General features: G+C 38.9%; 1 protein-coding gene across 1 annotated transcript in view; it reads left to right on the top strand.

The window, feature by feature from the left end:
- ATP10A (ATPase phospholipid transporting 10A (putative)) overlaps positions 1 to 21,048 on the top strand; it is a 118,447-nt gene that overhangs the window by 81,500 nt on the left and 15,899 nt on the right. Inside the window, exons 8-14 of the mRNA XM_037377772.1 lie at positions 7,507 to 7,724; positions 9,186 to 9,380; positions 10,798 to 11,356; positions 15,845 to 15,948; positions 16,117 to 16,243; positions 18,530 to 18,714; positions 20,062 to 20,383. Coding sequence (XP_037233669.1) covers positions 7,507 to 7,724; positions 9,186 to 9,380; positions 10,798 to 11,356; positions 15,845 to 15,948; positions 16,117 to 16,243; positions 18,530 to 18,714; positions 20,062 to 20,383 — 1,710 coding nt within the window. The remainder of the gene's footprint in view (positions 1 to 7,506; positions 7,725 to 9,185; positions 9,381 to 10,797; positions 11,357 to 15,844; positions 15,949 to 16,116; positions 16,244 to 18,529; positions 18,715 to 20,061; positions 20,384 to 21,048) is intronic.

Here is a 21,048-nt window from a genome sequence, read left to right as displayed (position 1 = left end):
GGATGGGGCTTAGTTGCCAGCTGGGGATAAATCACGACACTTTGGAACTTTAATTTTCTGTTGAGGCATTTTTTTCTGCATAATCTGGAACCACCGCGTTTCTGTTAATTACTCAATCAACAGATTTTGCATAGTCTTCCTAAATTTTATCTATGCTGCGTTGTAAGCTTTTCTTCCTAAAATTTGTTCACAGTTAATGACAAGTTATCACACTCTTTTCTGTTCTACAAGGATTGTTAACACTGCATTTGTCATCATCATACATGAGTTCCTTCTATTAGTGCACTAAGCAATGTGTGTGACTTCCCTTATGTGTAGCTTGGTCTTTCCCCTTCTTCCTCTCTCTGTGTGTGCAGTGCACAATTTGTTTGGGTTTGAGGGCCACTGAAAAGGCATGTGCTACACTGTATTAGGTTTGGCATATTTGGGTTTGTTTTCATGAGGGGTGGGAGTGCCCCTATTTTTTTTGGAAATTTGTCCCATAAAACCATGTGAAAGGTGAGCTTTATGATTACAAGGGAGAGTTCTGTTTTGCATCAGACATGGACATGTTAATCATGGTTTTCATCTCAGAGGCTTATATGGACCTTATGCAGGGTTGAAGTGATTAAATGCTTCTAAAATAGAAACTGAAACTCTGAACAAGACGTAATACTCTTATTTTAGGTAGTATAGGGAACAAGGGGAAGTCTTCACAAATTTGCTGGAGAAAATATTTTCCTCCAGAATTCTCTATTAGCTGTAAGTTTCTTATGAGGCTGATGGCGCTACGCCCAGGAGTACTGCATTGTTTTAGTCTAGACAATAGGTGACAGAAACATGCATAATAGAGGCCAATAAATTGCACCAGTGTGGAACAGAATCTCTTGGCTAGCTGGAGGTAGTACAGAGTGTTGTTACTCATAGGTACTGCTGTGCAAGAACTTAGCACCAAAGAGGAATCCAGGAACACTTGTGAAGGCTGTGAGGGAAAGTGTGAGCCACAGTTCCATGATACAAACTCTATCAAATATTCATTATTGGTGAGGTCACCTATAATATTTGGTGATGGTTGTGTGCTGATTGGGGTCAAACTATGGGAATTTGCACTGCCCATTTGGGCCCAGTGGGGACTATGTTGATAGGAATGGGATTCTTGTTACCTGATTTTAGATACTTGTATGTAAGACAGTCATCTAGTAGCTTTACAGTTACTGGAGAAAATTAAGCATTTGTGGGATGTAATTCATCAGACCTGTTTTAGACATCTACAGTTGTTGCGTAATACGTGCCTGTTTCTCTGTGGCTTAGAATTCTAAACGCAGGTGAAGAGAATTCCCACCTCACGTCTGTGTGACCTGCATTCTTCTGTCTGTTCTGTTGTCTCCTTCAAAGGTTCTTCTTGATTCACAGAGTGTTAATTCAGGAGCAGGGTATGTCATGGACCACTCCAAGTGGAAGAATGGTTGTCCCATTCATAAATGTCCTAGGCATTTATGGAATACCCAGTGATGCTATACTCTGGTTAAATCCCAGAATTATTCTTCCAATCATTACTTCTCCTAACCCAAAAGAATGTTAGGGGGAAAAAAAAAAAGAAAAAAAAAAAAAAAAAGGAATTATTTCCCTATATGTAAAATTATGTTGCCATACCGTAGCTGTTCCCTTCAGGCCAGTGGCCAGCTTCTAATAATTCTGAGAACTGGCCATGCCCCAAGTCTGTCTGCTAATCCCAGAGACAGTAGGTGCCCAAAAGCAGACTGTGCTTCTGAAAGTCGTTATATGATTTAGCTACAACCAGATGCTGGTGGCCTGGCATTTGTCCGGGTGTTTTTCCAAATGCTTAATTAATCGCTCTCTTGCCTATAGGGTGTGATCTCTGTTTTTCTAGATTTAGCCACCCATTGTATGGAACTTTTGACAAAACATGAGTTGAATCTACATGAATGTAACCACTCAAATCTGAAAAAACTTAATTTTTCATTCTTTGCATTCCTCTCCCTTTCTTCCAATGACACTGAAAAAAGATCTAGACAACATAACAGAAGTTTATGGGCGTACAGGCAGATGATAGAAACCTCAGTGATTTTTCTATTGCCTAGCAAAGTTTCCTCATTCCTAAGTCTGAGAAAGAAGGAATTTCTTCTGCTTTCTATATTTTCTGGCTGAAGATTGGCCAGCAACTGCTTTTCATGTGAAAATTACATTATTATATTAAATAAATCTTTCTTAATTTGGGGGGCTGTTTTGTAGTGGAACTTCCTTACTCTTCTTGTATGTAGTCAAGAGAATGTAAGACTGCACATTCCAACCACATTGGAGAATTGGGTTATTTTTTTTTTAAAAAAGGCATAAAAATCAATAAAACTGTTTCAATAAATGTCTGTTGCTTCCAATGGGACTTCTCATCTGCCACCTTTACAATTTGACAATCTTCAGAAATCAGGAGAGTCCATTTAGGCCTTCCCCAGAAAGGTCAAAACCTTTAGCAGAACAGGATGGATCAAACACTCTGTGTAGCTTGTTGATAGTTTCTCTTGCCTTTTGAAAAATTTTATTGGTAACCGAGGAGAAAACTGGTGCTAGCACACATAGAACTCAGTACATTGGGAATGCCCCATTTTAAATTGTAAAGACAGAATAACTCATATTTAGAGACAGGTGATACTTTTTTCTAAGCATATACCTACACTTACAGTTGCTCTGGAAAATCTCCTGAAAGGTAGGAATGATACCCATTTTTAACTGGAGTAAAGACTTCTTAATGAACTACTTAAGGTTATTAATTTTAAGCCCTTGGGGATGCTAAGACAGGAGAGGAAGGAAAATCTTGGTGTTTTCTAATCTCAATACTTGTCCTTACAGGGAAATTCTTGCAAAGTAAATGAAGATTATGTTAGCACACTTGTACAAATTTATAGCATGCTAGCTGCTCGACTATTTATGTAGACACTAGAGTGCACTTCAAAGTGAAATAAGCTTGCACTCATAAGAAGGAAAAAAGTTGGTGTGATGGTGTAAGTACTGCACATGTAGATTTATTTCATGATAGCTCAATAACAGCCTTACTCAATGGTTTGGGGTGAAGTGGAACATCCCATGGTGAAATCAGGGCCCACACAGTGACAGCTGAATTATTCTGGTTTAGCGGGTCTGCAGTTCTATTCTGCCTGAAGGGAAATCCTTTAGAGCTTCCTGGTCCCACTTTTCTAGTGAGTGGAACATCTGGCAGTGTGGCAAGTGTCTCTGGCACCCTGCAAAATGGATGTCTCATTGTAGAACATAGATAGCATGGAAGATAAAACAAAAACAAGCAAACCCAAAAAATAATGAAATAAAAGCCTTTTTAAAATGAAATAATGTCTCTTCAAATACTTAGCAGCTACTACAGGAGGTTTATTTATTGTGTGTTGTTGTCTTCTGAAAGAGGGAAGAGAGTTCATGGCTGAAGTATTAATTATTGTTTCTTCTTTGTGCCGTAAATATAAAACAAACTAGAGGATAGTGAAATTTGACTTTCATGAATTGCATTGCTGTGTTTCTCAAAAGTTGTTTGTGTCTTTGCCCTTAATAAAAAACTATCAGACAAAAGATCAAGGCCATCAGTTTTCAGTGCTGAAACTGAAAAGCATCCCACAACAAAGTCTTTCAGGTTACAATGTTCACAGGAAAAGGTTCTGAATCGGAGAGGGCTGAGTGGGTGGAGAGAACAGCATGTTCCTAAAGAAGCACGCTTTGCACAGCTGAAGCATTGTGAACCTTAGCCATAACATAATGATTGAACCAGGTTTCATTATTTCTTCATACTTAATTCTTGCTGCATAATGTGTAAGATTGCACTTGAGAAAATGCTGAAAGGTGCTAAGGCCTGTTATTTTATTATCAAGCTTACCTTGGTATAAACTGAAATAGCACCACTTGTATCAAAATAATTTGACTTGGTTAAATGAGATTCTAGTCTTGTATCTACTTCCCCTTTTTTCCTGTTTTCTCAGTGGCAGGAACAATTAAATGAATGTGCTGCAATGAAAACCTATATAGAGAGCAAGAGATAGTTAACATTGCATAGACTAGAAAGGACCGTGCTATTGGTGTAATGCTAATAAATCAGCTCAGTGCTGCATTAGAAAACAGCTTTTGCTGTGTTGAACAACCAAAATATTTTCAGATGTAGTATAAGAAAGAAAAAAGAGCAATGAGGAATACAGAAATATGGTTTGCAATCATAATGCTGTATTGTGCCTGAAGTGCATTCTCTGCTTAACCATAGAGTTTTTATACATGGAATAAAATTATAATCAGTTCAGGGTCTTTGGAGTCATGTATTTCAAGATTTATTTTCAGAGCAGAAGCTTAAATTAGGTATGATTATTAAAGAAAACTTGTCCTTTTTTAAAAGTTGTGGTCAGAAGAGAGTTGGACCAACTGGGTAGCACATTTTGCAAAACTGAAAAGAGCAATTGTAGCCAGTCCTTTCCCTGTCGAGAAATATTACCTGTTACAAGAAGCTTCTGTCAGTCTACCTTTCAAATGCCCAGCATCCACAGTGAGGATGATTATCCCTGTGGCAAATACAAGCTTTTCTTATGTTTTTCATGAGAGAGGCTGAGTGTCCACATGTCACACCAACTCTCCTTTAGACTGGGTTTGCTGCTGAGAGCCTTAGTGAAGATGAGGCACAAAAATTAAATGCTTCTTAGGAATGATTTAAATCTTAAATGTTAATAAAGTGCAGAAAACCTTGCTGGCGTGTCGTCCTGAGCAATGGTTTTTCAGCCTGGGATTTGCAGCATGTAACTAGGAGCCTGCAGAAGATAATTGCAGGGCTTGCGCTGTCAGGCTGGGCACTGCCTTCCACTGGCCTCATTCCAGCATGTACACTCCATCACCTCCCCAGTGAAGGGGACAGAAGTCCTTGAGTGTGCTGCTCCATTCTGGTACTTGAGGCATCCTCTTAAGATGACACACTGTCATGTCCACATGGCTCCTTCTTCGCTTGCCTGGGTTTCCCTTGGAAGGAAACTAGGATGCTGGAGGGAACAGTGAGCAGCCTGGCTTTCAACTTGATTGAGGACCTGGATCAGTGTTTGTGACATGCTGCAGATCACTTTGGGCCCTCAGTGTAGACTCTTTCTGATATAGGCAAACCTATGATCAGTTGAATTAAATTCACAGTATAAGGATCTGCATTTCCACTGGAAAAATGCATAGAGCCTTACAGAGCAGAAGTGGGAATTAGTGGACGAAAGTGATGGGATGGGTTAGAACTGTGCTGTCCCAAGGCACATGCAACAGGTTGCAGGAAGAAGCCTGTGCAGGTGAACTGAACTTTATTTCGTTGCAAGTCATTACCATGCAACAGATGGGCCACAGGAAACCAGTGACCTCCCTCATTTTTTGAGCTGTCTCCTAGATTCTGTCGTATGAATCAAAGGACAAGGTAGGCACTGAAAGGAGAAGGTGACGGTGCTGTGCTCTTCTGTTTGCAGCTGTGTGGCTCAAGGAGCAGCTGCCCTCACAGCGCTGAACATGCCATCGCTCAACCTCTTTCCCACCACATAACACAGAGGAGCGTGAATCACACCAAATAATGCTAATGAAGGAAATCCTCCTCATTCACAATTAGTCTACATCAGCTTCAGGGCCTGTGCTGCAGGGCTATATTCAAGCTATGAGACCCAAGTGGTTTGCAGCATGCCCTGCAGTCTCTTTTTCATGTCTCCAAATGCACTATGACCCTTTCTACCTGCATGGCCTGAATTTTCTTCCAGCAGGAGCCAGAGCACAGTGCAGGATGTTGCATACCTGAGCATGCAGTTAGGGTGACAAGTAGGGAGAGCTTCCCATATTTTAGACAGAGCCAATACATTTTCCAAATGGAGCGGAAAAAACCTCAGAGGTACAATACTGTACTGATAGAGCTATGACCATGTATTCTTGTGTGTGGTCTGATTTCAAGTCCTCCAGCTGCTTTCTAACAGCTGAAATACGTTTGAAAATTGCAGTGGATGATGAGGATGGTGGCTTTTTTGGTTGTAAAGCTAGCCAAGTTAAAGTGATCCCATGCCAAACTCACTACGTGTAATGCAAGATTTTTCTCAGAAAGTATTTTGGAAGAAAAATCCTCTTTTTTTTTTTTTTTTTTTTTTTTTTTGTGTTAAATGCCTGAATAGTTAACTTACATGCTAGTGATTTATTATTTGACATTAGGAAAATCTAATTTGTTACACCAGAGAACCGAAACAAAGCCGAGCCACAAATACATAACTTGTACTGTATATCTGGAGAGTATGGATTATTTTGAGAGTATAATGAAAAGCCTTTCAATGAATACCTAATGAAGGAATAAATAGATACCTGTTGGAGTGGCATGTGCCTGCCTAATGAATAACCCAGATTATTAAATGTCCGTGGTATTTTGGAATGGAAAAATTTGTTATATATCAGAACTAAACAGAGCCTGTCAATAGAGGGGCTGGATTGCACGGCTGTTTCACACCCCTTCTTTCTGTTTCCTTTTTACCTTCTGTATATCAGACTGCCAGGACTGGTTTCTAACATTAATTGTAGTGGATTCTTGGCTGGGGAAACATTCATCTAAAATATCTCATTTGGAAAAACTCTTTCATTCCATGTAAACTAGGTGCTGCTCACTGCAACAAATAGTGATAGAACAAGGGTTGCAGCAGGTGAGGGTACCCTGGCTCTGATACTGCATGATGCGTTGTCCTGGCTATCATACTGTCCAGAGAGGAGGGGATGGACTCCAGGGTGGTTTTAGCACTCGGCTATGTGTCACAAATCAGTGTTCATGTCTCCACTTTGCAGCAGATGGCCCTGACCTTAAGCAAGGCTTTTACGCTGTCTGTACCTCATCTCTCTATATAAAATAAGGGCAGTAGTGCTCTATAGACATGCTCTTCTGAGGATGTTTCAGATGTCAGTTAACTGGTACTGGAAAAATGCGACACTTTGCTGGAAAATACTTTCTGTGAAATTTCCATGTTCTGTTGGAAAGGACAAGAAAATTTGCTGGATTGTTCATTTCATAGAATCATAGAATCATTTAGGTTGGAAAAGACCCTTGAGGTCATCAAGTCCAACCATTAACCCAGGACTGCCAAGTCCATCACTAAACCATGTTGCTAAGCATTGCATATCCTTCTCAGACTGCAAGTGAAGACCAAATTATTTGGTTGATTTCATGAGAATGAGCTGCCGAATAGTCTCCAGGAATGTAGTGAGTTACTGCAGAGTCTAACTGCCTTTCAGAGAGTGTGATGATGAGGGAGGCAGTGTATTGTATTACATTTTTAATTATGTTATCTGCATCCTCCATTAGATACTACCATTCAATTAGGACCAGACTTTGTCATCTCCTGATAATGGAATCAATCTTTAATACCATGAAAGCACAGTATAATATTAAAACCAGATCCCTTGAACAAAGTCTTTGTGCCCCTCTCCCTCTTTCTCAAGACATGTTGAACATACACAGCATTTCTCCTTCTGTATTTTTACCGATAGCCAAACGCTTAGCAATGTACCAAGAACCTGATTCTGAGGAAGACGAGTCAGCTCCAAAAGGAGGAACTCTATCCCAGCGCGATAGTATCTGCAGCCATCAGAGTATCAAAGTAATACACAGAAGCCAGAGCACCAAAACCCACCGGCGCACGGGTAGCAGAGCTGAAGCAAAAAGAGCAAGCATACTCTCGAAGCACACTGCATTCAGTAGCCCAATGGTAAGTCATGAGACCTGAATGCATAGTGTCCTGTGTCTTTTAATAGAACAGTGTCCTGGAAAGGGAAAGGTAGACTTTTACAGACTTGACTTCATCTTGGCATTTTTTCTTCTGTCGTCAGAGCTGTTTGTACAAAAACAATCAAATGTTGGCATAGATCTTATCTAAATACCTTCTCTGTGGGAACAAGTTAAAGGCAAAGACAATCTAAAACCTTTGTTTTAGATTTTTAAAAGAAAATGTATGCCTTCCCTTTATCTACAGAAGCTGAGAGTAGCATAAGGTGTGAGGTTAACGACTCTAATTGCTCTGTGTATGCCTTTTCTCTTTTGTCAGAGGATTTTAAAACTAACAAAGTGCTGGGCTGGACACTGTGTATTCCAATTCTTAGACACTGTTGACTACACTGTAGTATAATTTTTAGCGTACTTCAGGGTTATCAGTGGATTGCATATGTTGTATTGCATATGTTGTATTTTTAAAAGTAAAAACCTTTACCTTTCAAACTACTAGTGAATTTATGTCCTTAAAACTTTTCTTTGTTTAATTTATTTTGTACTACTGTAATTCGTGGAAGTTTTACATGAGCTGAATGGTAATAAGAGAGCAGAGAAGCCAAGTTTTGCTCATTTAGGGATTTTGTATTGTGCACTGTTGACACAAATTTACCCTTAAAACAAATTACAAATATAGACACAAAAAGATGGTGTTTACACTGATGGAACTTCATGATTTCAGTCAAGAGTAAGCTGTCTTGGTCCAATTTCAATCTGCAGTTTTTACACACAGGGTTCTGTGGTTGCTCAGATTCATAAGCTGCTGAGCATCAGCAGATACTGAAGGAAGAGCCTTGGATCAGTTTGGCTTTCAATCTTTTGTATTTTTGCATCCTCCTATCATAATACTGGAGTTTGCTCTAACAAGAAATAGATTAAATAAGTGGAAAGTACTGACGAAATAGAGTGGAAGGTGTTCTGTGTTTCATGAATTACCTTCAAATATAGGATGGGTTTTGTTCTCTAGCATGGTTTCATTTTATTGTGCTGATGTGAGGCCGAGCTTTGAATGTCATTGCTGTCTAATTTTTCCACTCTTTTGATCTCTGTAGTGTACCATTCCTTAGTAATAGATAATATTGTCTTGAATTAGACAGGGAGGAGGAGGAATATTAGTATGTAACTCTTCTCCTATCCACTACCCTCAAAGTAGATTAATATTGCTGCTATAATTATCTGTAGTGAAAATGTTCGTAACACACTCGCATTTCGTTTTCTGTAGGTAGGTTCACTGTTAACTTTATTGTCTAAAATGAGTGTCTTACAGTCCTCCTCACCTCCACTCTGTGGTGCAGGGCCACAATAAAACTCTTGATATTGACACTGCTTTGGATGCTTTGATTGCCTGTTGCTGCTTTGGAAATCTGCAGAATCACAGATGTTAATCACTGCTGTTTATTACTAGGAAAAGGACATCACACCTGACCCAAGCTTGTTAGAAAAGGTGAATGAATGTGCAAAACATCTGGAGGTCATGAGGAGCCACGAACAGCCATTATCCCATCTGAGTCCAGAACTATGTGATATTTTTGACTTCTTCATCGCTTTGACTATATGTAATACAGTCATGGTTACTGCACCAAATCAGCCCCGACAGAAGGTGAGTTAAAGAAACAGCAAAAGAGAGTTTAAGCCTCTTTTGTATTGATACTAATTTATCTTGTAAATTGGGGAAATGAAAACCTCCTGTTCCAGTAAGAAACAACTAGAACTAGTTGTGAGGCAACTTTTAGAACCACTATGTGATTGAATGGGTTTAGTTAAGCATTAGTTAAAAGGTGTATGTTGGCTATTTCACTTACCTTCAAGGTAAGATGCTTTCATCAACAATTTCAAGATACTTCTGAAAGTTCCCCGATTTCTTGTACTGTAACTTATTCAGTTAATAAATATATGTATGTGTGTAAGCATGCGTGGAAACTAATTCATAATTGTTCAGGATTTCCCAAAAAAGAATATAAGCTGTCTGTGAATATTTTATATGTATGGACTAAATTAAGAGAAGAGTGAGACATTTATTAAAAGTTTTAAAAAATAATATAGTTGAAAAAAATCACTTAAAACTTTCAAATTATGTAAAAGATGTGTCTTAAGGTCATTATGAGAAATAATTATCATTACCGGTTAAATTGGCCTAAACCAGTGTCATTGATGAATGAGAATTTCAAATACTTAATCTCAAGATGATCTGTAAGACAAAAATATAAGGGAATGTAGTATTAAAGCTAACCAACATCTGGAATTTCCATTCTGGAGAAAATTCTGTGATTTGTTTCTGGTCCAGATTGGAATAAAAAGTGAAATAGTCTGCAAAATGGCATGATTTTGTGCCAGGGAAACATTTGGAGAATGCTCGGTTCTGCTGTTTCAGGAATGCTACACTGTTATACAATAATTTAATACATATTACTATGAATATGCTATTACTATTAATAACATTGTATCTGTGAAAAAGATTTATGTAAACTGAGATGAGTGATAAAACTGAAGCAGAATGCTTTGATGCTGAAAGAGAAGGTAGTGGAAATCATTTATTTCAACATGTTCCTATTGAGAATGTTGTTGACATTGGCATATTCTCATAAAACTTTTCTGATACCACACTTCTCGACAGAAAATTTTTGCATTAACATTTTTTTTACTACCTTCACTGAATGGGCACAAAGAATGCCAATGTTTCCTACTAATGGTAGCTTTTAGGGTGCCTTGCTGGTGGTGGTGCAATATTGATGGTCTATCCATTAGTCATATCTGAGGATGTGAAAAAATAAAAGATGTTCTTAACACAAATTTATGTCGTTTCACACACAGGTACAGTTCTGTAGTTCTAGTAAGTTTTGCTGTTGAGTCAGTTTTGTCCATTTACTTTCCTTTCTCAAAATACAAATTCCATTACTTTTTGCTCTCAGAGAAATTATTCTCTTTAGTTGGGGCTGCTTAGACTGGATATCCATGTCCGAATTCTTTTACAGCTTTTCTTTGGGTTTTGTTCATTGGTTTGGTTTTTAATTCTCAAGGTTAGAGATCGCTTTGAACTAAAATCTCCAGTAAAAACCATAGAAGACTTCATACGAAGATTCACTCCGAGTCGCTTGACTGGATCTAACAGCAGCAGTTCATCTAGTCTAGCTACAAGCAAATCCGTGAACAGATTTGGGTTAAGTGTGCTTTCATCTACATCTACGGATAGCACTTTTTTAAAACTGGAAGAAAAGCTGGCATACTCTGCGCAGATGAATAACAATGGCTACAGCTCCCAGCAGGGCAGGACGGCTGTGGGGAGTGGACCTGAGGAAGGGGAACTCCGTTACGAAGCAGAGAGTCCAGATGAAGCTGCTCTCGTCTATGCAGCAAGGGCGTATAACTGTTCTCTGGTTGGAAGGCTATCTGACCAGGTATCAGTGGAGCTACCTCACCTGGGAACATTAAGCTTTGAAGTATTACATACATTGGGCTTTGATTCCATCAGGAAGAGGATGTCAGTAGTGGTCAGACATCCTCTCACAGATGAAATAAATGTTTACACTAAAGGAGCAGATTCAGTTATTATGGATCTTCTTCTGCCCTCCTCTTCAGGTACACCTCTTACTTACCTTTGCGGGAGTGGGGAGTGGTGGGAGGCAGTTCTGCTTAACTGCTGAAAAACTCATCGTATGTTATTGCTTTCTCTAGCAAGTAGACCTGCCTGCTTTTGTTGTGAATAGAGGGAGTGGTAGAATGGCAGCCATCAAAGTATTCTTCTATAATACTTCGTTATTATAGCAAATTTTCTGTAATAAATAACTGGTACCTTACCTTACAAGAATGAGTGAAATGAATTTCTGTACAAGATCTTCTACTAGCAAACTTTATTTTGAAGGAATTTCTGGAAATTCTGCCAAAGCAATTTACATTTCTTCAGAAAACCTGCCTGGTGGTACTTAGCTATTTGAGTATTTTATGTGAAACCCAAGCTCTTCCTATTGCAGCTTCCCTCTTTCTTTCATTTGTGAATCTTTGCATCCTTTTGCTGCAATATGTTTGCATAAATCAATGTATTTATGCTGGTTTGACTATGACGCTAAAGGGCACTGGGAATCAATCAGCCATCAAAACAGAATGGATGTGGCAAAAGGAGACATGCTGTTCAGATGAAAAATCTTGGCTTCAAATACATAATTGACTAGCAGGGAATAGACATGTAGCTGAGAACATGTAGTTGTCAACATGGAACTTCCCTAAAGCATGGAGACTTCTCCAGCCCCCCGATGTCACAAGATATAGGGACAACTTTAATTAGCTGCTAATTGTAATCAGTTGGATTCAAGAAAAACCCTGTAAGCTTTCAGAAGTTAGAGGAGATGCATGGGTTTCAGTTTGCATGCATCAGTTTGCATCTAATTTACTGCATTTTCAACACTGAATTTAATCCAGTGTTTAAAGGTTACCCCAGTATGAATAGACAGAGCCCTGTCTATAATAGAAAGTGCTGAGGTACTTCCCATGTTTCACTAATGCAATGAAATTACTTTGACATCAGTTGGAGTGAACAATTGTGAAAGGCTTATACTGTGTAATTTTAGTTTAATGAAATACAGAAAAATTTTGGTATTAGTTTTCTGTTTACAGCCTTATAAATCAAATCTGAGCCAAAAAAATTAAAAGCAATTTGTCCTTAACTAACAACAAAGTATTCATCAATAATTTTCTAGTAAAGATCTGATATCACAGAAGATATATAGAGCATCTGTAGAAACTTGTTTCCTTGAAAGTACTAATAGAGAATTTGTAGTATTGAGAATTTCTAATAACATACCCAGAAAATAATGTTTGAAAGTGAGTTCTCAGAATGAGAACTGACCATTAAAAAGAAAGGAAAAGATTATTTTAATGCCAAGTCTTAAATATTTTGTCACCATATAACAATGTTTGAAACTGCTGTGTCCATTCACAGTACACTAAATGGATCAAGGAATTTTCAGGCAAATTTCAGGCAGATCTAGGACCCACCTAGGTAAAAACAGCAAGGACAGTTAGAAAACTAAACAACAGTGACATTACCAAAGGTGGTCTATGTCAGATAAAGGGAAGCAGAGTTCCCGAAGATGGTGCTGGCAGTGGGCAGATTCTGCAGCTCGGCAAATACAAGGATTCCACCATCTTTACAGGCCAGCAGACTGAAGGTGGCTTTGAAATGGTGGGGGTTTAGGGGTTTTTTTAGTTTTTTTTTTTTTAGTTTTTTAGCCCAAATTGAACTATGAGTTTTAGCATGTTACGCTTTTGCAAGCAATATCAAGTGCAGCTACTAGAACATCATAAGCAGTTTCCCTTGTTTTCTAGCCCTCTAAGCTCTAAGCCACTTCTGGCTTCAGAAATTCTATACATTTCAGTGGATCTGTCTGAAAAATGTTTGACATTTTTCTTGAGCAGCTTCACTCCTGGAACCACATTAACCGTCTCTGCTTGAAGTATCCTAATGTTAGTGGATATGTTGTCAATTCCCGAGGGAACAGCATCCTTTTCACATTACAGGGAGGTGCTCCCCAGGTAGAGAAAACCTCAGAAGATTATGCTGTGGCTATTACCTATATTGTGGGATCTATTGGTGGTTTCAGTCTGTTCTCTGCTGATGGTGGAACATGACTGTGAGAGGAGATGTATGAGAATTCAGGCATTTATCATTTCAAGGAATTGACTAGTAAGTGAATGGACATGACAGCTAATCCCAGTGTTTGCTCTTTTCTGTCTTAGTGCCTCAGGGACAGGTGTATTGTTCACCCATCAAGTGTGCATCTTTGAGACTTTGTGGTACATGCGCCCTTAGACTGAAGGACCAAGGCAACACTGTGTCTGTGATCTCCCTGCTCAAACATATGTGTCATGACTGGGTCCCATCAGACACAAACGTCCCTGATTGGGGGGAATAGTATTTTAAAATATGAAATCAGGAACAGCCCAAAATCAGAAGTAAAAATACTATGTTGTAGCTTCAGTTGTGTCTTACAGAAAATCAGAAATCACCATGTGCTTCAAAACTTAAAGACTTTCTGAATTGACTCTATTTGCTCTGTGGGTATATCTGGTTGAAACTGTGACACCTGATGTTTTCTGATAGCATAAAGTTATTTTCAAAAGCCTTGAAATTATTCCCAAGCATGTATTGTTTTTACTTTATCTCAACAGTCACCATGTTCATAAATAAGAAAGTTACTGTTTGAGTCAATACCCAGCTCACACAGGAACTGTGAATGTAAGTCATTGAGAAAACAATGACTGGGCTGGCTTTCCGCAGCTAGCAATTACGGGAGGAAATGAAGCAAGCAGCACACCCCTAGCTTTCTGTCATGCTTTTGGAGAAGACTTGTTTGCTGGTTTCCATTGACACGGTGCCTGAGGTCACAGTGCTTAGCGTAGAGACTGCATCCCAGCTAAAAAGAATCTCAACAACTGACTTTTGTTTGCAAGAGATTCCTTCCCCTCTTCTAACTTCTGATTATATGCTGATAGATGGTTGAGATAACAGGAACAAAAACCAGAATGCTGGAATTTCAAGCTCCCAGTTCCTTCCTTCCTACAACATTAATACTTGTATGTGTTTGTGACAGAGCCTCTGAACACCCCATTAGACACTGTGCTGCTGGATAAATGTGAAAATGCTGAATGCTGTGTAAGTTTATAGACAGAATGCTGTGTAAGTTTATTACACATAGTAAGGTCAAATTGAGTATGAACGCCCACTGGGAAAATGGGCACTGAACATGAAGATATTTATGCCATCTAATTTAAATACTTGTACTAAGTGCTTAATATAAAGATATAGTTAGTGCCTTTAGGTCCTCAGTATGGTCAGTTGAGAAAGGTGAGCACATCCAATGATGAACGGAGACCATAGGTAGTAGGTTTCTTTAGGTGCTCAGGCTTCTGGTGGTGAGTGGTGTTCACCTGACTCTGTGGATGGTTACTGTGCAATTACCAGTAACACAAATATTGCATTAAGGAACAGCTCCAATTACAAAATTATAATCCTGAAATGATGCTATACCCCAAAAAAACATGTAGACTTCAAAAATAAAAATTATATCAAGGGATGGGAAAACCTGCTATAATGTGCAAGTCATTCTCACTCAATGGTTCCAATCTGAAAAATTACCAGCTTGTATGTTTACTGTAGTACTAACCCTGCAACTCATATTATTTAAGATTGCTACTACAGTACATTGTACATGAACCTGTCTTGATCCTAGATGGTAAAAAAGATGTATGTCACCTGTTTTTAACTTTTGAAGACATCATTTCAGGTAACAAGATGGAACAAAATGTGTTACCATCATATTCATTACTCTTTTTTGATCACAGTGTGATCACGTTGAACCAATCCCAGCTAAACAGAGACAAGGAACACATGCTTAGCCCTGGTTTTGAGTTCTTACAGGTGGCTTTATGTGAAAAGTAAGTGCAAGTTGTGCTGCTGCGTTCAAGGTAGAAGATAGCTGGGAGGTCTGCACGGTTGTAAATTCTCTTGTACATGAAATCAAAATCATACCCAGAACTTCTGCCATTGACCTAGGCCAATAGGTAGTATCAGTACAGCAGTAAAAGTACCTACATACGCTGAGATACACAAAGAGTACTGTTTCTGTTTCTTTTGAGATACTAACCTTGGCAGAAAATTAATTGCTATTTTAAAGTGTAATTTTTCTGCACAGAATGAGATGTGGCAAGAAGCATTTTCTACTAGCGTATTTAAAATCATACTTTTTCTGACATTGTTGTTTGCTGAGATTATCATGATTTCTCAAAGTATTCTGGCCAAACAAATACTTAAGGAGTAAAAAAAAGGTCTTTCTAACATACATTCACAACGACTTCTGAAGAGAGAAGGCAGAAAAGATAGAACAAAAAGACGAGATTGTTTTTCTGTATGGAATGTTTTCATTGAGTTTCCCAGGAGACATCAGCAGCTCTTTAAATGGATCAGTTATAAAGTGCCAGTACAGTGAGTACTGTAGACAAGTTTTTATTCTCTGAGGCCATTCAGCTGCTGCTATTTTTCAATCACTAATTTATTTTTTTATTCTTATCTAGATGACCCTCGGGGCAAACATCAAAAAAAAATCCAAAGCAAAACTCAGAATTACCTTAATCTGTATGCTGTAGATGGGCTGCGAACCCTCTGTATTGCAAAAAGAGTAAGTAAATGCAGACTTTTAGTTTGCTTTTAAGGAGAGCCTTGACAAAGATTACTGAAGGCATTTATTAATTTATTGTTCTTGATTCATAACTCCTTTTTCATTTTATTCAGAAAAGTATGAATGCCTCTGCATCACATTGACTGTACCCTCACATATTCTTTTTAGGTTCTCAGCAAGGAAGAGTATGCCTGTTGGTTAAAAAGTCATTTAGAAGCAGAATCCTCTATTGAAAATCGTGAAGAACTTCTGTTTCAGTCAGCACTGCGGATAGAGAAGAATCTGCATCTGCTAGGTAATGAAAAGAGAGCTGAACATGAAATGAAAATGTGTTAAAAATTCTGAAAGCTTGGCTATGAAATTCGTTCTTTCCCTTAAATGGTTTCTGACAGTACAGAAATTGGCTTCTCTTGGACTTTGTCATGGCTGTCATGTGCAGCACCACAAAGGAATGGGATATAATTAACATAACAGGCCTACCCTGTTTCCCCTGCTCCTGCCATCATTTTATCACTAGTGAAATGCGTGGAGTAATACCAGGGATGAATTTGACATAATATCATAAATGGGAACTGCTGCTGTAAACAGGAGGAGGGCTTGGCCCAAACTGTCTACAGAATTTTGTTAGCTTAGTGCCACTTCAACATGTCAGAGATTTCCATGACTCCAGGGGCACCAGAGACACTCATAAAGCAAAAGCGCATAAACTGCATTTGCGAGAGGCATCAACTCTCATATTTATCTGGTTCACCACACGCACCCAGGGCATTCTGTGGAAGGGGATTGCAGTACTTCATGATGATGCAGATAAAATCAATGTATGTAAAATGGCTTCCAAGAACTAAGTCATACTCTTCCTCTGCTGAGTTGAGATGCTGAAAGCACTGAGATTCTAAAATGTATGTATATTCACTATTATTCCATGCATCCAACTGCTTCCTCTGGCAAAGAAACTGGGACAGCCATAACACTGTTGGAAATAACAACCTTCACTAATTGCCCACATGCCTGTGTCTGGGAGACTAGATCCTTCTCACCCAGCTTCTGATGTATCTACTACACATCTCTAAGTCTCTCTGTATAACCAATGGAGAGACAAAAAAAGAGAAAGTGCAGTTCATTTAGTCTGTCTTAATACCCACTTTGGGATTAGATGAAGACCCTTGAAGTGTCTCCTTCTCTCCTTTGACTTAAGTGGGAGCATGAGGTGAGTAATTGAGACCGCCTTAGCCAGGAAGATCCCACCATGGTTGTGCCTGTTGGCTCTGCCTGCACTTGGAGGGGAGGGGGGGGAGTGGAGTGGGGTGGGAAATGAAATTGAACGGCCAGACAAGTAAATGAGCTCTAGCCAGAAGTAAACTACCCATTCAGTCATTCCCCAAGAACCTCATACTGAGGTTTGTATCTTGCAATGACCAGTCATGATTAGGTCATTGGAATAAAAAAGTGAGTCTAGAAAAGGAATTAATCTTTTCCTTTGTTTGGATAATAATAGCTTTCCTGACATTGCCCTAAGAATGTGTTTCCACCTGCATGACTGGTGCTCAGACTTCAGGTGGACTTCTCTTCCTAAAATGTTTTTTAGAAGGAACAACCATAGGAATAATAAATAGCTGAGCAAAGTTTGCTTTGCTTTTCCTATTGTTCCAGGTAACTTGCATGTCTGTCACCTTCTCATTCTCTAGCAGTGAGGGCTTACATTTCCTCATATTGAAACTCTCTGAAATTCTCTCTGACACTCAGTGTAGCACTGATGTATCAGTGGTGACACTGAACTTGGTCCTGAGTGGCTTTTGCTACAGTATTTTAAAATCTTGTCTCTGACAATTCATTTATGTAAGCGTAGGAAATATACCCAGTCTCTTATAAACAGATAGAAAGATACATTGAAAGCCACATTTTACTTTCATATCATGGCCAACAGATTTATGATTTGTTTTCTGCTGTATCTCATTTGTCAACCAGTGTCTTTCTGCAAGAGCAAAGAGCAGCAACAAGGCAGGAAAAAGTTTGTGTCCTCAGCCTAATGTGCTGTCACCAAGCTGCAGTCCCGCTGTCACTCCCCTTGAAAAAGGAGAAATCTCTAGTCACCCAGCCTCTTCTAGTTGAGGAAAGGCAGTTGAGAGCCTTAAGAACCGAAATTATCTTCTAGGAGCAGCAGTATCTTCTCTAGCAACATTTGGAAGAATGGTAAAGATGGTAAAGATACAGAGCATAGAGACAATAAGGAAAGATACATCAGCCTTGTGAACCTCTGAGACTAGAAGTGGCATCAGTTTTTCTCAAAAGTTTCAAAAACTTTTGAAGTTTTGAATTCTGGATTTATTGATGACTGTTGATGCAGATGTTTAACCCAGCTACTTTTCACACCTCTTTCCTGATACCCCCAAAAAGGTGCCCTAATCTCGCAACCATTGGTAGTTTAGCTATTTCTCAATAAAAGTGACTGCTGTTTGGGTTTGGGATTTTGGGTTGGTTTTTTTTGTTGTTGTTGCTTTTCAAAAAATCCAAGCTTGCAATTTCAGGTGAACTGTTAACTGTTCATTTGATGTGGAGTATTTTTCTTTTTCTCTGTGCTTAGGTGCAACTGGCATTGAAGACCGTTTACAGGATGGTGTTCCAGAAACCATTGCAAACTTGCGCAAAGCTGGGTTGCAGATTTGGGTTCTTACTGGAGACAAGCAAGAAACAGCTGTTAATATTGCATATGCCTGCAAGCTACTAGATCACGATGAAGAAATCATCACTTTGAATGCTGAATCACCAGTAAGCAGATCCAATACACAAGTTTACTTGTGAACTAGCTTTGCCTTATTTTCAGCTTGTACAACTAAAGTTTGATGGCTTTTTTTCCTTTCCCTCTTTTTTTTTCTTCTTTTCCTGCTTCATCTGTAATTTTCAGGTAGGACATGTCTTTGAATACTTTTCAGTGAATCATGCTTCTAAGTCAGTGTCATGTATCACAAACTTAACTGAAAACATGTAACTGTGTGTAGTGGGCTCCACCATGAATGAAAGGATGCCATAGCAGCATAAATGAATGCCTTTCTTTGGTATGCATTCTCAAAACATCCCTAGGTTAGCTTATTGGCACTAACAGGTCTCCAAAAGCAACCTGTTATTAAACATGTGTTGAGGCAGAAAACAATTGATAACCTATTGAAAATCTGTGCTTTATTTTACACCACTGAAATGTAGTGTTTAAATAACGCAGTCATTCATGTTTTCTCAGGTGGCTTTTTCTCTGGAGAAGCAATACTTAAATTTCGATGCTAACACTGAGAGTCAGAAAACGACATCTACAGTAATGCCTTGCTTGCTAACAGACCTTTTCTAATTCTTCTGAATTACTGATCTTTCCTGTGCTCAAGTTGTTGCAAGCAGCCAGTCACAGAGAGTTTACTGATATGGTCTAACATACAAGGAACCAGACTGATAGTGCTGTAGTCCTTTAATGGGGTGATAAAATTGAACTTCAGATCAGCAGAGGAGAGGTAGGCCAGCAGTATCCAGCTCCAGGTTCTTTCGAAAAGGAAGAAAAGATAACAGCATTTTCCATTCTTGAGTGTATCAACTGAACTGGTAAATTGATTTTCCATGATCTTTCCTTTTTGTCATACTTTGCTGTAAGACCAATAGCATTTCATTTAAAATGTTCATATATTCTCGATAACATCTTTTAGTTGAATATGGCTAGGAGAGAGAATTCAGTTTAAACAACCTTTAATTGGCCTTTAACAATGCATAACTCTTTGATCTGAGTTGTAGGCGTGTACATGGTGCTCATCACCATACTTAACTTGGTACTGATACTGATTATATCATTTCCCAGCACTGTTATTCTGAGATGGAGCTAAAAGAAATTAGTTTAGCATACAATACTGCATGTTAAAGAGAAATTAGATTTTAAGCCTTTCGAGTTCTCATTGCTGTCACATCTGAAAGAATTAAGTGTGTTTAGAGTGAATAGAAGATTATTAGAAATTAAAATTTTAACAGTGCAGCAAATTTAATATTTTCCCCATATTCCTTATGCCTAAATATACAGCAAGCACAAATATTTGAATACATGTTCTTTTCTCTCAAGCATATTTATTTTGATTTTTTTTTCAGGAGACATGTGCTGTCTTGCTGGAACAGTGTCTGCAATGCGTAGAGTCTAAATTTTCAAACAACACAATAGACGAAGCTACTGGAAACATGACTGTTGGGTTCACCCCTCTCTATCCACCCTCTTCCTCTGTGCTTTCCAGCTTGGGCCTAGTGATTGATGGAAGGACTCTAGCTTACGCCCTGGAACCTACACTAGAAGATAAATTTCTTGCACTAGCCAAGCGATGCCGTTCAGTACTGTGTTGTCGCTCAACCCCACTCCAAAAGAGCATGGTAGTGAAACTAGTCAGAGACAAACTCAAAGCCATGACCTTGGCAATAGGTAAATATCTCAGTTTAAACTAGTCTGCCTTCATGAATACTGTGCCTTGAGAATTTTGATTTTTTGACTTGCAATAGGAACTTTCCAGCTGCCTCAGAATTCAAAGAGCCTTCCAGTTTTGTCTGAAAATGTGTCAGACACCTCTAACATATGTATTCAAAACCAAGATAGAACTCTGGAGTGGTATTTGGGTTTTCTTCCTACAGATGTTAAGTAATCAGGACCCAGGTATGCTGTGAGGTTTTGGCATGTCCAAACACAGCTGTGAAGAATTGGGTTAGCTGATTGCTGTGCAGATAACCATTTTGCAGTCACTGTATTGCACAGAACAAAACTGTGCACAGTGTTGTTTCATCCAGTCACGTTTAAACTCAAGATTCTGCATTTTTCATCACAAGTCAGCCATACAGCACAGGATATGACTTGGCCTTGTCAGTATGGAGAATGGATTTACAACTGGCATCGTGCCAGCATTTGCACTTCTTCCCAGCTAATCACTCAGCTGGTGAAGGGGAGATTTTGTCAGTCAACCTGTCGTAAAACTGGCAGCATCTTCCATGTTTCCATGATTTTTACATAAGAAAAGTCAGCCAGCTGAAGGTTAGGCTTATGTTGCAGTGGAAAATACGATTGCAGTACTGTCACAAACACACTAGCTTTCATCT

This window comes from Falco rusticolus, chromosome 2, assembly GCF_015220075.1.
Source record: "Falco rusticolus isolate bFalRus1 chromosome 2, bFalRus1.pri, whole genome shotgun sequence".
Taxonomy (NCBI): Eukaryota; Metazoa; Chordata; class Aves; order Falconiformes; family Falconidae; genus Falco; species Falco rusticolus.
This window is presented reverse-complemented; position numbering and strand designations above follow the sequence as displayed.